Below are 17,482 nucleotides of genomic sequence, written 5' to 3'. Positions count from 1 at the left end.
GTTACAATTTGGAACATCAGTGTTTTTTTTCCCTTCTCCCCTGCAAGGATTTCAAATGATGCAGAAAGATGCTTGCTGAGAATACGCTACATACGCTGAAAAATGCCCCTACCTGTGCCTGCACCTCAATGAATTGAATAAGCTCACGTGCAGGCACATGTAGCTGATATCTGGCAAAAATGTGAAGTCTCGCGTTTTTTGGTGGATATCGGTTACATGTGCTTGCACCCAAACATAATTCATTGATTCGAGTGCAGGCACAAGGTAGGCGCATTTTACAGTAGCAGAGCATATACTTGGCAAGCGTTTTTTGGCTTGCCGAGAATACTGTACACTCGGGGGCGTGTTTATTATGCTGTGTAAAACTAATTCGCAGAAAAAACGGAGTAAAAGCTGTGTAAAATAAATGGAAAAGATCGCCGTCTGAATGCCCGATATTACGCCGGATATTACGCTGTTATTTTCCATAAGTTCCGGTGAAAGAAAAAACGCGTTAAACAAAATTACGCCAATTTTACGCCGTTTTTACACTGCGAGGCCTGGCGATGTGTGCCGAATTCTCTCGCCGTTTTTTACACAGCATAATAAATATGCCCCTCTGTGTGGCATTAGCCTCAGTTGAAGATTTTCTGCCAGGAGGGGTGGGCTAAAATTCCTCCAAGTAGATGTGCAGCACTGATCAACAGTTTGGACATATAGTTGCAGTTGTTGCTGTGTGGAGCATACCAATGTCTGAAATCCAAGGTTCAAATACTTTTGCTACACACAAATATGCAATCTAACTTTCAAGCTAGAAAATTTGTTACATAGCTTCAGTTTAATTTTGTATTGTGATTATCTGACATATAAACCTTCATTTCCAAGTGGTTAATGATTGTATTAACACTGAATGTTGCAGTGCGAGCTTCTCAGGTTGGCTTTATAACCCCCATGGAACTGTTTGCTCTAGTAACTGCTTGTATGGGTATTAAATCCAAGCCTGCACATTCTTCCTGAACCTATATACCGGCTATTTATATAAATATGCCTGAATTCTTGGAGGAGTAGTAAAGGCAAGCTTGTACCTGCATAACCTCAGGCAGTATTACCAGTTTTTCTGGATATATTGATGCAGTTGTGTAACCATTCACCGCTTTATAAATACATTAAATAATAGTTATCCCATTTCTTGTGCCCCCACTTCTAGTGTCCGACTGATTATTAGGGTAGGGAGATGCAAAGCAGGAAGTTGTGTTCTGATTATTATGTAAGACATCTGTCCATTCTAGCCTTCATAGATTACATTTTTATCTAACTAACCATATTAAAAATTTTCTTTTTATATTTTGCACGGCCTGTTCACCCAGTTTTTTTTGTACACTGAACTGTTCCCTAAAGAAAATTTGTGTGTATGTATAACTTTATTTATAAAGCTCCACAAGGGTATGCAGCGATGTACAATTATACAATATACAAAATTACACACAGGAAGGACAAGTTTTAGAATAAATACAATAAATAAGTATAAATACACAGGGAGTAAGTGCCATGTGGTATGAGACAGAGTAGGAAGGAGGTGCCTGCCCCGCAGAGCTTACAATCTAAGAACATTTAGAAACAAATACCGCATTCCTCAGTATAGTACAGGTATGGGATCTGTTATCCGGAAACCAGTTATCCATAGAGTTCCGAATTATGGTGATGCCATCTCCCATAGACTCTATTATAAGCAAATAATTCACATTTTTATCCTTTTTATCTGAAATAATTATCTGAACTACGATATAATTAATCATTTTTGGAGTCAAAACAATACTATTGGGTTTATTTAATGTTTGAATGATTTTTTGGTAGACTTAAGGTATGGAGATCGAAATTGTGGAAAGACCCTTATCCAGAAAACCTCAGGACCCTAAAAGTCTGGATAACAAGTGTTATATCTGTACGGTCTCTAAATGGATGATTTTGTTCATGGGGGTTTTTTACAAACTGGCACCCTTCTTTGAACTTGTTTTTCTTGTCCTTTTAAAATTGTTCCGGTTGTTGCCAATTTAATTTAAAGTTATTTTTATGGCAGAAGTAACACGCAGTTGTATCACAATAATGTTATATTAGTCGCACATTGTCTTGCAAGATTTTGTGATTCTTTTGCTTTGCAGTCTTGACTAGAGGAGACCTAAGTATTGACATATTGGTTAAACACACACAAAGTGAGAACCACATGTGTAAAGAAAGGGACAAATACTGCTCTTAACTTACTTTAAAAGAAGTGTTCACTTTTTTTTTTGTCATGAATCCTTTATCGCATCTGTTCTCCATAAAAAAGCTGTGTAATAAAAGTCCTTTAAATATTAAACATAAAACACATTTTATGAAAACATCCATACCTGTTATTACCTCATTTAAAATGCTCCATCATTCATATTTTGTCTTCCCTGCCTTCACTTTCATTTCTGCTCTTCTTTGATGTCACTGACCTTCTCAAATACCCCCTCCCTCTTCTGTCCATAATTGCATAACTTGTGCATGGACATGTGCATCAGGTCCTCCTTTCTGACGCATACATTAGATTCTTGGATAATGCAAAGCTTGCTGTGATAACAGTTTTCACAAAGTGGTGCTTGCCTGTAGGTTCTAATTGTAAATTCAAAAATAAAGAAGGAAGCCAAATCTAAATAAATTATATATTGTAATTACATTTGTTTTGCTTAAATAATAACATGATAAAATAGAATTTTGAATTATTTTTTATCGTGACCGGTCTCCTTAAATTAGCGTCTTGCATTAAAATGCATTCTACCTGTTATAATTAAAGGGGTTCTTCACCAATAAATCTTAGTATGATGTAGAGAGTGATATCCTGAGGCAATTTGCAATTGGTTTTTATTTTAATGATTTTTCAGTTATTTAGCTTTATGTTCAGCAGCTCTCCAGTTTTGGATCACAACAACTATCGGAATGGTCTCCTTAATATATAGTTAGCTAATGGTCCTAGCCATTTGCAAACAATATCTATAATTGTTAACTGACCATCTTAAGTATTCACGCATTTTTAAAACTACTCTGTTGGGGACATCTATATTCAGATGCCTTTATTAGCCTTTTACGTGTTGTTTAAGTGTGTGGTAGTACAAAATGCTTAACCCGATATCATTTGGATCCTATTAGGCCTGCTAAAAAGTATACTGCTGAGTTCATGCAGGTATTGAGTAACATTTAAATTTAGGAGAACTTGGAAATGCAGCCTTTGAAAAGATTAATGATACAGAAATCTAAAGTTAAAATCTGGATGATATGACACATAGGATGGGGTAAAAACTTTTGCCAGGGCTGGTCTCTTATGTTTAGTTAAAGGAACAGTAACATCAAAAAATTATTATGTTTTAAAGTAATCAAAATATAATGTGCTGTTGCTCTGCAAACAACTGGTGTTTTTGCTACAGAAAAAGCTACTTTATAAATAAGCTGCTGTGTAGCCATGGGGTCAGGCATTCAAGCAATGCGGGGCAACAGTACATTATATTGTAATTACTTTAATACACTTTCATTTTTTAGTGTTACTGTTCCTTTAATCCACAGAAAATTACAGAATTAAACAAAACCAGACATTTCATACTTAAAGGGGTGGTTCACCTTTAAGTTAACTTTTAGTATGCTATAGAATGGACAATTGTTAGCAACTGTCCAACTAGTCTTCATTTTTTTATTTCTCATAGTATTTGAATTAATTGCTAGTCTTTCCAACTTTTAAATAGGGGTTACTGACCCCAGCAGCCAAAAACTATTGCTTTGTAATGCTACAATTATTTTATTTTTATTGTTACTATTCTCTATACTCTACTATTCATATACCAGTCTCTCATTCAAACCACTCCCTGGTTCGTGAGGAAATTTAAACCCTAGTAACCAGATAACTGATGAAATTCCAAACTGGGAAAACTGCTGAACAAAAAGTAAAATAATTAGGTGAACAACCTGTTAAGGATAAAAGTTGATTTTATATCAGGTTTCAGAAATTAAATTGCTTCTGCCACTTTAGAAGTAAAGGTTGGATGTGAGTTTAGAAATAAAATCTAATTAATCTGTGTAATATTCCCGAATAAGATTTCCTGTGTTGTAGGCTGAGGTTTGTATTTATATTTATTTTTAGTTAAATGTCATATTTATTATTTTGATGTACAGGTATAGGATCTAATATTTAGAACTCTTTGGACCTGGGTTTTTTCTGATGTTTTTTTTTTCTATAATTGGGTTTACATAAGTATTAAAAACATTTAAACATTGAATAAACACAATAGGGATCTAATATGGATCCATACCCAGTAAAAAGTACTGTTTTTTATTATCACAAGAATGATTGTGCACCATCCCAAATATACTTATGCTAGGATTTAAAATAAGTGTTAAAAACTTACTTTTTATTTTAACAATCAAATTAAAAGTTACCATATAACAATTTAAAAATAGCACTAGGCATTTCATGTATCAGCCTGGGTGTGTATCAAAAATCACTTCTTTATTCCAGTATCTGTCCCTTCTTGGCTGTAATTGATGCTCTGTGTCTTTCTGCCCCCCATTTGTATGTGATAGTGGCCAAACAGTACCTTAATGCGATGCTCAAGTTGGGGCATTCACTAGCTAGCTGCCTCTCATTGTATCACCGCAGAGCATTTTTTTTGCCTAGGTTGCAACGTATTTGAAAACATTACCTAACTTGGTGCTACAGATCCCTTTAGTCAACATACTTTCTGAGAAATGTCATTGCCACTCTGTTAAAGGACAAGGAAAGGTTAATATAAATTAAAAGTAAGTCTAAAGGCGTTCTTTTTAAAGGAACAGTAACACCAAAAAATGAAAGAGCTTTAAAGTAATAAAAATAATAAGTTATAATAATAGTTCAAAACAGGAGACAGGATCAAGTTACACACAGGTACGTTGCTACTGAAGGCTGCCACTTGCTGCCTACAGGGAGGGGAGAGAGATTTTAGTGATGCCACTGTAGTCTTCACACTGCTGAAGGCTGCCAGCAAGCAGGGATCTAGGAATTTAGATATGCAGTACTTAGTGCAAGTACTTAAAGGAACAGTAACACCAAAAAATGAAAGTGTATAAAAGTAACTAAAATATAATGCACTGTTGCCCTGCACTGGTAAAACTGGTGTGTTTGCTACAGTAACACTACTATAATTTATATAATAAGCTGCTGTGTAGCCATGGGGGCAGCCATTCAAGCTGGAAAAAAGGAGAAAAGGCACTGTTCTGTAGAATACAATAATGTTTTATCTGTTATCTGCCTGTGCCTTTTCTCCTTTGAATGGCTGCCTCCATGGCTACATAGCAGCTTATTTATATAAATTATAGTAGACTTTCTGAAGTAAACACACAACTTTTACCAGTGCAGGGCAGCAGCACATTATATTTTAGTTACTTTTATACACTTACATTTTTTGGTGTTAATGTTCCTTTAAGTACTTGCACTAAGTACTGCATATCTAAATTCCTAGATCCCTGCTTGCTGGCAGCCTTCAGCAGTGTGAAGACTACAGTGGCATCAGTGGCACGCTGCACAGGCCGAAATCGCCTGTGCAGCGTGATTTTACTTCAAATTCATAAATTGTAATGTACCTTGTAAGTCTTAAAAAACCCTTAAAATATATTTGTGTGTGTTTTGCAGAGCATGAACGGATTTGAAGAAGGAGTAGAATTTCTTCCTGCAGCAAACACCAAAAAAGTTGAGAAGGCTGGGCCTAAGAAGAAATTGGCTATATTTGGGGTGGTGATCGGTGCAGCACTCCTTTCACTTACCATTGGTCTTCTAGTTTGGCACTTTGCATGTATGTATATGCTATTGAATATGTTGAACGCTGCGATTGATCTTAACATGCTTAGTTAAATGGAATACAGACAAACAGGACATTTTGTAGTTCAAGTTATTTTCACACTTTAACACACAGTGTTTCTAAACAAATAAAATATATTGGTATTCTATAGGTTTTTGCACATATACACCTGGCACTCTACTCTATACATCGAGTGCAACCAGATGAAAATATAAATTAATTAAATTAAAAAAAAAAAAAATATATGTATAAAATATATAGGGCCCGATTCACTAAAGTCCGAAATAAGGAGTGCTATTTATAGCATGCGTTAAAAATCTTATCACTTCTTATTTTTCGCTCGATTCACTAAAAGGACACTTGTCATAATTAAGAAGCGATGTTCTTGGCGTTATTTATCTTGCGTCGACATATTTTAATGAAAAAAACTATGCAATAAGCGTTATAGGGGCCGATTCACTAAAGGTCAATAACGCTTATCGCATAGTTTTTTTCATTAAAAAGCATGCGATAATTAAGTACCGATTCATCAAAGTCATTTCGCATGTGTTAATCCGCATATCGCATGCACAAAAAAAAACGCATTGCGTTAATTAGCGAATAGAAATAGTACTAACGCATGATTCATAAACACATATGAAGCGTTAAACGTGCAAAATATCGTGTTAATCTGTGTGAATATTAACCCTACTTGGGGCAGGCGGTACTTAAAGAAAATTGCGGTTCGTGAGCTATTGGCATCACAACATGGAGTTTGCAGTCGTATTTTTTCAAGTATATGTTGGCCCTAGAGTGATGCATCCTCCAGTTTTCAGGGAAATGGTGGTTTTCAGAAAGTAATGGTTACTCTGCGTAAAATATCGCACGCTGCGTAATATCTTGTGCGCTGCGTAATATATTGCTTGAAAATATGTCATAGTAAGATAAATAACGCCAAGAACATCGCTTCTTAATTATGACAAGTGTCCTTTAATATATATAGCACATGTATAGAGAGCACTCACGGCATTATAGTGTAGAAAAAGTCTATTTAGTCACCGCATCAACACATTTCGATCCCCACAGGATCGTCATCAGAATAGGGAAGGGAAGTGAGGTGCACACATAAATACAAAAAATAACCTATCAGCACTGATATTATTTTTTGTATTTATGTGTGCACCTCACTTCCCTTCCCTATCCTGATGATGATCCTGTGGGGATCGAAAAGCGTTGATGCGGTGACTAAATAAACAGACTTTTTCTACACTATAATGCTGTGAGTGCTCTCTATACATGTGCTTTGTATTCCTTGGTCAGCACCCGGCGAGTGCTTTGATGTGGTGAGTGCCGATTCTCTGCAGACTATGGGCCCGATTCACTAAAGTCCGAAATAAGGAGTGCTATTTATAGCATGCGTTAAAAATCTTATATATAAAGGCTTTATTCAGCTCCAAACTGGAGCTTTCATCAGGGACAGTCGTGTGCTGTCGTTTCCAATCCTGTATATCTACGTTTACTGCACTTTCCAAGTGTTTCCATGCTAAATTGAGTTTTAGGTAACCCAAATATTCAGACGAAAAGTTCTCAAATAATTTTTCACAGAGACAGTTTCATAGAGTCAATTTTTAATGAGTCTGCCTGGCTTGCCAAATAGAATTCTATAAGTAAGGTGAACCTAAGAGTGTTTTTAAAAAAACTATTCTACTTTGAGTGTGGGTAACTATAAGTTGCAAGTAAAAAGTAAGGTTATTGTATAGTAACATTTAACCCATATCTTTCATAATACATTGTATACACAGTGACCTTTTGAATTTTTCTGTCACAAATATTTAGACCGCAACGCACCAGTTCAAAAACTCTACACAGGCTATTTGAGAATTGCAAATACCCAATTCGTTGAGGCCTATGAGAATTCAACAACACGAGAATTTGCAGATCTCTCTGTGAAGGTCATCAGTACGGTAAATTAATATATTACTACTATATTATTACTTGTTTGTTGACGTAATCTTTCTGTAATTAAGGCTTGCCTGTATAATAGTTTAATTGGTAAGGACAAAAATTTCCATTTATGGTTGAGGTGATATTCAAATAAATGACAACATATGGCACACATGGAGGTTAGTCACCTGTGATAAATTTTCTCTACTATGGGCAACTAATCTCCTGCATATGCTTCCTCACTGGAAATAATGTAACTCTCCAGTAGGAAAACAGATGTTGCTTTGGCTTCGTGAAGTAGCCCAAAGTTACCTCTTGAAGAATCTGCAGTCTACTTTGCAAGATGGATGCAACATATATATATGTTTACCAACCAACGATTTACATTATTGCCAGTGGGAAAGCATTTGCAGGAGATCGCCCATGATAGAGAATGTTTATTGCGGGTGATCTCTGTGTGCCATTGTCCTAAGACCATGCCAAAATGATAACTTGGATGTAATTTAATACTTTGCCACCTGTTATTTATATTTTCATCCTTTATATGGCTTATATCTCAGAGCAGAAAAAAACCTAAAAACTTACAGCTATGCTCTGTCTTCACTGGTGGCACCCCTAAGCCATCCTTATACCTGCCCCCATTGGCAGAGAGGTTTTTTGGGGAGATGTTGTTGTTTGATATAAACATTATTAAATAAGCGTATTCTGTTTATTTTTTTGTTTGAATTTGTGATTTCTTTCCTTTTAGCTCCGGACTCTGTATAATGGAGAAAAAGACATAGCTCCCTATCTCCAGCAGTGCAGTATCAGTGCATTTAGGTAAGTTCTTGTAAATATTTGTGTCATTATTTGTAAGAGAACAAAAACAATCCCTTTCTATCCCTATCCATGTTGCTGTAGTTAAATGAAGTGTTTATGGAAAATTATATATAAAAGAACATGCTGTGCCAGATCTGGCCAACAGGTTATAATAGTTGACTATGGTGCTCGCCCAACAGGTTTTTAAGCTGGCCTGGTATATTTTTGACTGATTATCTGGCAGGCAGTTTTTTTCCATCCTATACACAGCCCAGTAAGCTGCATTGGCAGCTAATAATGGCCAGGTTTGTTGTATTAGGCTTAGACAGACGGCCACTGCACATTGAAGCAGTTAATTTGAGTTCTTAGTGAGTAACTTTTTTAGCCAGAAGACATTATAAATACATTTATACATAAGTACCAATATCTTCTGTGGTACAGTCGAACAGATTATTTGTTACTTTTTGGGGTATCTACCATTAATGATACCAGTTTTGCTTTGTTGTTTTTTTGCTTGTCCTGTTATGGAATCTCACTCAGAACATTTTGTATATTAGGAAATGTTGATTAAATTGAAGTTAACAATTTAAATTTACATTTTAACTATTGGTGTGCATCCAAAGCTTATATATGCCAGTATGGTATTTCTTATGCAGAAACCCAATTTACATAAACTTCTGAATTACATTTCCTGAATAATCTATTTTAAGCAAATCTATAAATATATATTTTTTAACAATTTGCTATTTCTCTGCAATAGTAAAATTGTACTTGATACGCTGTAAAATATAATGTTGGTGGCAGAACAATCCTGTTTGATTTATTTGATGATTAAATGTTTTTAATAGACATACAAGTTTCCAAGCATTCTGAATTCTAACAAATTGAGAAATTAAAAAATGAGCATCTGCTTTGAGGCCACTGGGAACAATATCCAAGGGGTTGGTGAGCAACATGCTCCTGTTGAGCCAATGGTTGGGGATCACTGATGTAGTGAATGCAGTATAATAGTGATGGTTGATTGTATGGTAGCCTAAAGGGATCAGGGATCACTGATGTAGTGAATGCAGTATAATAGTGATGGTTGATTGTATGTTAGCCTCAAGGTGGCCATACACGTAACAGTTACGATCTTTCCTGCGACCATTGGTTGCAGAAAAGATTGTACCCACCCTCCACTGATGTTCAGGTCTAAATTGTCAGATATGGAGGTAAAAACAATAGGGGATGCTTGAGCACCTTCAATGGTACCCGATATTTTGTCCCGCCCGATCGACAAGACCGATATCCAAAGCTTTTACAATATCTGACATCTTGTCAACCCACCATACATGCACTGAATTTCATATAAAACCTTGTTTCAGACGACATTGGTGCGTGTATGGCCAGCTTTAAGGACCAGAAGCCAGAGATGAGAAAACCAGACTTTGATTTAAAGTATTTATAGTCTATATAATCAGTCATCTTCTTTTCACTCTGCAGTGAAGGCAGCGATAATAATGTTGTTGGATATTACTGGTCTGAATTTTCTGTGCCTGCATTCCGAGAGGAGGCCTTTGAGAAAGCCATATCAGAATTGAAGCTGCCAACTGTGAATCTACGTCAGCGAGCTTTCGCTGTGGATTCTCTTGTTGCATACCGTAAGTAGTGTTAAGAATTTTCTGTTCTCTAGTTGTTCAAAAATGATTTCCTAGTTATTGTTAAACTTGAAAAATAAATGCCAAAGTGACATAATACAAATCAAGGCTAAATTACTTAAGCAGATTGCTTTTGGTTATATTTAAGATTTGTGTACTTCTTGTTAATAAAAGAGAAAACAAGTGCAAAAGGCCCAGTATTCTCTATTTAGTATTGACTTTATGAAATTTTATTTTTACAGCCACAGATCCACAGATTGCACGTAATTTCAAAAACAGTAAGTCATTATCTGCATGTACTTGCAAGCTACTGTAACTGCTTCAGATCAGGAATATAGGAAAGGGAATACATTTTTAATTGATGTGTAAATCAAGTTGAAAAACACCTCAGTAACACAGAGCACAGGTGGGGGGGCGGGAGAAACCAGTTGTGGGGATTTTTTTGTTTGATTTGTTTCTAAAGGCAGTGGCAGACAGGGATATTAGTCGCCCCACAACAAATTTTTTTTGTCGTGGGGGACTAACCTCTCCGCAATGCCATCCCACCGGCTAAAATGTAATTCGCCGGTGGGATGGCATACATGTCAGTGCGATGTCCCGACCGAAGTTTTCTTGAGAGGAAACTTCAGGCGTCTTTGGGACATCACAGCGATGTGTATGCCATCCCACCAGCAATTTTACATTTTAGCCGGTGGCATTGGGGGGAGATTAGTTAGCTGCAACAACGAAGATTTGTTGTGGGGCGACTAATATCTCCCTGTCTGCCAAAATCAAACTAGTTAACTAGTTCAGTTTTGATAGGAATACATTTAGTATGTTGGTAAATTTCACATCTGATTTATTTCCCTTTTTTCTTTTTTTTTTTTTTTTTTGAACAATGTCTCCCATAGGCAGCTGTGCTTTTTTTCTACACTCCAGTGCTGGAGTTATGACAAAATTTTCTTCTCCGGGATTCCCTGATACACCATATCCACCAAATGCTAGATGTCTATGGACTCTGCGTGCAGACGCTGGGCAAATGATTCGTCTTAAGTTCAAAACTTTTAAAATGGAGAAATGCAAAGCCAATGCAGGGGATTTTGTGATGGTTTATGACTCTCTCAGCCCAATAGAGCCTCGAGCTCAGATAAGGTGTCTTTTGTACTTTATTTACATGTAACTATTACAGTAGTAACAGTGCTATCTCTTTATTGATAGCTAGACTGGAGGGGGTGTGTATAGTAATCTGAATAGATGATTCGCTGCCTTATCTTGGAAGTGAGCATGCCCAGTGCCAACAGCCAAAGTAAAGGGAGGGGGGCCTAGTGGGTTGGGGGAGAAGGAATCCTGTGATTAAGGGAATGCTGCAGCCTTACTATTAACCTCTGAAAACTTTTAGGGTAAGAACCGACAGAGCGTTTGAGTCGGCCGCGATAGATCTCTGCTATTGCGCGTGACAAACCACTGAAAAGGCTTTCCACCAACAACAATAGGAGTCACCGGTGGAAAAGTCCTTTGCATTTGCTTTGGTAATCCAACGTCATGCAAAGTTGCCTGCAGGAGGAAACTTTGTGTGACTGGATTACTGAAACAATGCGAAGGGCTTCCCCCAAGGGCCTCCAATTGTTGCCAGTGGAAAGCATTTTCGGAGCGGTTTACACGTCCTTTAGTATTTTCATTTTATATTTTCATTTTCAGCTTTAACAATACATATTCAGACTATATTTATTGTGCCGCTGGCACACCATATGTTTTGGTTAGTATTAGAAGCAAAAGTGATCAGAAACCCTTCAGTGATATTTCATTGATGGTGCTGCATGTAGCCTAGTATTTAATTTCTTGCTTATATTCACATTATTTGCATCAAAATAGTGTTGTGTATTTTTGTTTTTTCCTTTTAGGTTGTGTGGAATTTACCCTCCATCTTACAATCTTACCTTCTTTTCATCATCGAATGTGATGTTAGTGACACTTGTTACAGATAATGTAGGGAAATTTCCAGGCTTCCTAGCAGAGTTCAGTCAGTTTCCAAAAACCTCACGTAAGAAATACTTTTTCTAGTTTCTTTTAAAATGTTATTTTTGTGACGTCGTAAGGAAGCAACAAGCATCCTTCAGTTAATAATCAGGTATCATGGGGCTGCATTAATAATAACTAGGGATGCACCAAATCCCAGTTTTGGTTTGGGATTCGGGCCGAATTCAGCCTTTTTTTTTTTTTTGAAGGATTCTGTTTCAGCCGAATCCATTTGGAAGGGTTAAAAATGGCAGGGAGGGAATTTTTTTTTTTTACCCTTCCCGATCCTAATTAGCATATGCTAATTAGGATTCGGTTCGTCAGGGTGGGTTCGGGGGCTCGGCCGAACCCAAAAAAGGGGGTTTGGTGCATCCCTAATAATAATAACAGACAGAAAGAAAAGAAGAAATTTGCTGGAAAACATTTATTGAATAGATATACAAATAAAAATGTACATGGCCAAAAAGGTAAGTTTTGTTTACTTCACAGTTGCAATAGAAACTAGATCAAGCCGGCATGTAAAATTGTAATATAGTACATTATTGTGGATAGTGAATTTAGCATTGGATCAAAGGAAGGGCAGCAGCTAAAATCCAGGTGTCTTCCTCTATAAGGCATTCCCAAATTCTGTTCTGTTGATACAAACATGATAGCAACCAGATATCTGCTGAAATTCTAAACTGGAGGGTTGCTGAACAAAAAGTGAAAATAATTAAAAAACCACAAATAGAAAATGTAGACCACTTGCAAAATATTCCTTTCTACATCATAATAAAAGTTAACTCAACATCTCTTTTAAGAAAAGTTAGCAGCTAACTGCATGCCCAGCTTATACTCAGCCCTGCAAGAGTAAGGGAAAACCATAAGAGAATATAAGCTTTTGACATCGAGGAGGGGGGTTCTCTTTTATATTAGGCTGCTAATCAAGAAGATATGGGAAGAAAGGCAATAATCAAGCTTTATTCTCATTTTAGCATAACTGTTACATTCTTGCTAGTGTTTCTTCATATATGTTTTTTTTTCTCATTTTATACAGTTTGTGGAGGATATATCAGAGATGCAAGTGGGGTTTTTACATCTCCTTACTTCCCAGGACATTATCCACCCAAAATAGAATGTATTTGGGATATACAAGTATGTATTTACAGCAAACATATTAATGAGCAAATAGCAATTTACACATCTACTGAATAGTTAAAGGAAACCTATAAACCCCCAGAATGAATACTTAACCAACAGATAGTTGATATTATGCTAAGTGACCTATTAAAGGATTATATATGCATAGGAGTGACGGCACACGCAGGATTTTCACACACAGTTGAGAAGTATTACAAAATAATAATCAGATGTTTATTTAGACCAACGTTTCAGCTTCACACAGGAACTTTCATCAGGGATACCACACCACAGTGAGAAACAAACAGTTATAAGCCCAAAAAGGGCGCCAATGCTGTTGCTAGGCAACCCACATACACAAAAAAACAAACAAAAACAAAAAAAAGGAATAAAGCACAAAACAAAAGTGCTACATAGTTATGTGGCCTTCACAGTATAGAATGCCACCCAGAACTCCAAAATAAGGCGCCCAAACATGTATGAGGAGGCTGTGCTGCAAAATGTGCAAAGTTTTAAGCCCGATCGGCAACCTTACCTAGCCCATATGTACACCCAACTAGATGTCCTACAGCCCAATGAGGGAATTGCAACAATGTAACCAGGGAGGTTACACAAAGTAACCAAAAATAGATCAAAACACATGGAGTCTCTGAAACATGAAACATTTGTGCCTGTGGGCTATATTATGTTGGCAAAACCGTCACCACCCTACGGGAGAGAATCAGGAACCATCGCTCTGCTATCAGCAAGGCACTCAAAGAGGGAGAATCCAAACAACCGGTTGCCAGACACTTTTTGGGGATGCACCACCCCCTACCTTCAGGTGCATGGCCATTGACTTTCAACCACCTTTATCTAGAGGGGGCAATAGAGACGTGGCTCTGCTGCAGAGAGAATCACGTTGGATATACAGACTTGACTGTGTAAACCCACGCGGGCTGAATGAAACTTTACCGCTAGGCTGTTTTATTTAATAAGTACTATGCTCAGATATCCTCTATGCGCTCCTGGGACTATGTTTCTATGAACTACCTATGGGTCCTTTGCATATATGTTTTTCCTCCACAGGATTTATGGGCATATATTGTTGCTTTACTTTTCTAATGGTATTTTGCACTTAACACATCAGTCTATTCATCTACTTTTTGCTAAATATCTCTGATAAAGTCCTAGGATGACACATTGACTTTTATATTAAGCATTGACTTTTCATTTTATGACATAGAGACACAAATGTTTCATGTTTCCGAGACTCCATGCGTTTTGATCTATTTTTGGTTACTATGTGTAACCTCCCTGGTTACATTGTTGCAATTCCCTCATTGGACTGTAGGACATCTAGTTGGGGTGTACTTATGACCCCTGGTGGCCATTTCCCGTAAATACCGGCTCTCCTTGAATAGCAGGAGTACCTGCATTATTCTGGCTTGTTGCTGTGAGTTCCCGCGTGGGATAGTCAAATCTGTGCACTTTACCCAAATATCGGGGGACAGATGGCGAGTCCCTCGCTCACTTACCTGGCAGTGTCTACTAAAACAGGCAGGACCCTTTGTGGCTAGCTACTAACAGGGACCTACATGTGAGAGAGTGACAGGCAATACTACCACAGCGCAGGGTCTCCTTAACCCCGCTACACACACGATGTTACCAACCCGATATGACAGCAGCAGGGGGCCTGTTTTGTGCCCTCTCCCGCATGGCAGACACCCCTGGCTGCTACACAAGCACGGGATGTGGGCTGATGCCCCTATTGACTAGCACTAGCATTGCAGACACGCTTGGGTCTTAGCGCCTGCTCACCTCTGTACGGTTGCCTAGTAACGGCATGGCAGTAGAGCTACCTGCTGACACTAACTCTGGACGCGCATATGGGCTAGGTAAGGTTGCCGATCGGGCTTAAAACTTTGCACATTTTGCAGCACAGCCCCTCATACATGTTTGGGCGCCTTATTTTAGAGTTCTGGGTACGGGAATGAGCCTGTCCGGGGGGAGTGTACACCTTTGACGCCCATTTTATTTCCCTGTCTCCATAGTGGCATTCTATACTGTGAAGGCCACATAACTAATATGTAGCACTTTTGCTTTGTGCTTTATTCCTTTTTTTTGTTTTTGTTTGTTTTTTTGTGTATGTGGGTTGCCTAGCAACAGCATTGGCGCTCTTTTTGAACTTATAACTGTTTGTTTCTCACTGTGGTGTGGTATTCCTGACGAAAGTTCCTGTGTGGAGCTGAAACGTTGGTCTAAATAAACCTCTGATTATTATTTTGCAATACTTCTCAACTGTGTGTGAAAATCCTGCGTGTGCCGTCACTCCTATGCCTGTTTAATTCTTTTTGCACAGGCACCCAGGTAGTATCACCTTGTATGGTGTGCAGCTTCTAAGCATTTTTATATATATATTTATGAACAGAGAGCCGCACACACAAGGACTTAATGATAAAGTGAAAATTTTTTATTATTTTTGAATAAAATTTTTTCACTTTATCGTTAAGTCCTTGTGTGTGCGGCTCTCTGTTCATAAATTGCCTCATTTTAGCCAGCACCCAGGGCATTTGAACTTTTATAGGGTGTGCTCCACTCTTCCTTGTATGTATGTGTGTATATATATATATATATATATATATATATATATATATATATATATATATATATATATATATATATGAATATTGCACAGAACATGTTTTTTGTTCATGCTTTCTATACTATTGAATACTTTCTACTTCTTACTTTTGTAGGTTCCTGACAATAAATTTGTGAAATTGCGGTTTAATATGTTCTACTTAGCAGAACCAGGTGTACCTGTCACTAAATGTACAAAAGACTTTGTGGAAATTAATGGTCAAAAGTAAGTACAAAACAATCTCACCGTTTTTTTTTTTTTTTTTTTTAAATCAAAGTGCTGAGTAACTTGCTGGCGCTATATTAATAAATGATTATGATGATGAACACTTCCTAAACAATACCAAAGTATTGTTTAACTTTAGGAAGCATCCTTTCCTCAGTTGTAGTTTTTTAAATTCTAGTAAATAGTTATAGGCATTTTTTCTCAAACTGAATAAGAATACAATTTAACTGCAAAACTTTTTGATTAGTATAAAAAAGGTTAAATGATTATTTATTGCAATATTGCTAAAAAGTTAATATGGATTGAAAAAAAACAAAAAAAAAAAACACAGCTGCTCAAAAATAACCCCCTAGCAGCAAAATCCTCCATTAGTCCCAAAAAAAGTGTGCATTTTTTTCCAGTGACCCCTTTCCCCCTTATTTGTGTGTGCATTTATATACACTATACTTCATCACATCTTTCTTGACTCCTGGCTGCATGTTATTTAAATAAATGTTGCAGAAAAAAAATGCCTCTGGTAACTTTAAGGCTAATGTCCCACAAAGCAAGTTCATCACCCGTGATAAATCTCTGCTACTATGGGCAACTAACCGTGCCAAAATGCCTTTCCACCTGCAAGAATAGGAATCTTCACACGAAAAATGCGTAGGCCTCTTCCATCGGCTGTTGGAAAGGCATTTCTAAGCAGTTAGTCGTCTGCGATCTAAAGCGGGCGACTAACTGGCTCCATGGAAATTAGTCTTGGTAAGGCATAGCAAAATAAAGAAAATACAAAAAATTTGTCAAATATTTTTTCTATATCTTGTACCTGAGGAAAAATAGAGGAATCGGGCATAATTACAGTATGTTTTAAGCATTTGTTTTTTTGCTATTGATTTGATATTACATTCACCCAACAGCCAATTTAAGCTATGTTTTTATTCTCCTATTATCCAGATATTGTGGAGAGCGGAAATTTTTTGTTGTTTCAAACAACAGCAGCAAAATGTCTGTTCGTTTTGTCTCAGACCAGTCCTATACAGACACGGGGTTTACAGCGGAGTATCTGTCCTATGAACCTCGAAATCGTGAGTAGAGATATTTCAACACTTGCATTTGAGCCTTTCTGAAAAAACATTGGAAGTTTTCAGCCTTGCTGCAAAGGCTCCCTCCCCTTTGACTGTACTTTCTGAGTCTATGGATGCTTCACTTTTGATGCAGCTGCAGGTTTCTGTTTGTGGTTGAGCAAAGCTGATAATGTTACTAACTTTATCAGGCCAGGATTTGCTAGAATTTTACCAGTGCTACCTTGTTGCCACTAGTAAGTGATGTGGGACTTTAAGAATGAAGATCAAACATATAAA

General features: G+C 37.2%; 1 protein-coding gene across 2 annotated transcripts in view; it reads left to right on the top strand.

Annotated features, from left to right (window-relative positions):
• Positions 1-17,482, top strand: part of st14 (suppression of tumorigenicity 14) — a 41,891-nt gene that overhangs the window by 8,992 nt on the left and 15,417 nt on the right. For both annotated transcript variants that reach the window (XM_012966443.3, NM_001005075.1), the window contains 10 exon segments: positions 5,654-5,813; positions 7,635-7,762; positions 8,491-8,561; positions 10,023-10,180; positions 10,420-10,455; positions 11,068-11,308; positions 12,058-12,197; positions 13,209-13,306; positions 16,030-16,139; positions 17,076-17,206. In XM_012966443.3, the coding sequence (XP_012821897.2) occupies positions 5,654-5,813; positions 7,635-7,762; positions 8,491-8,561; positions 10,023-10,180; positions 10,420-10,455; positions 11,068-11,308; positions 12,058-12,197; positions 13,209-13,306; positions 16,030-16,139; positions 17,076-17,206 (1,273 nt within the window).

Source organism: Xenopus tropicalis, chromosome 7 (assembly GCF_000004195.4).
Source record: "Xenopus tropicalis strain Nigerian chromosome 7, UCB_Xtro_10.0, whole genome shotgun sequence".
Taxonomy (NCBI): Eukaryota; Metazoa; Chordata; class Amphibia; order Anura; family Pipidae; genus Xenopus; species Xenopus tropicalis.
This window is presented reverse-complemented; position numbering and strand designations above follow the sequence as displayed.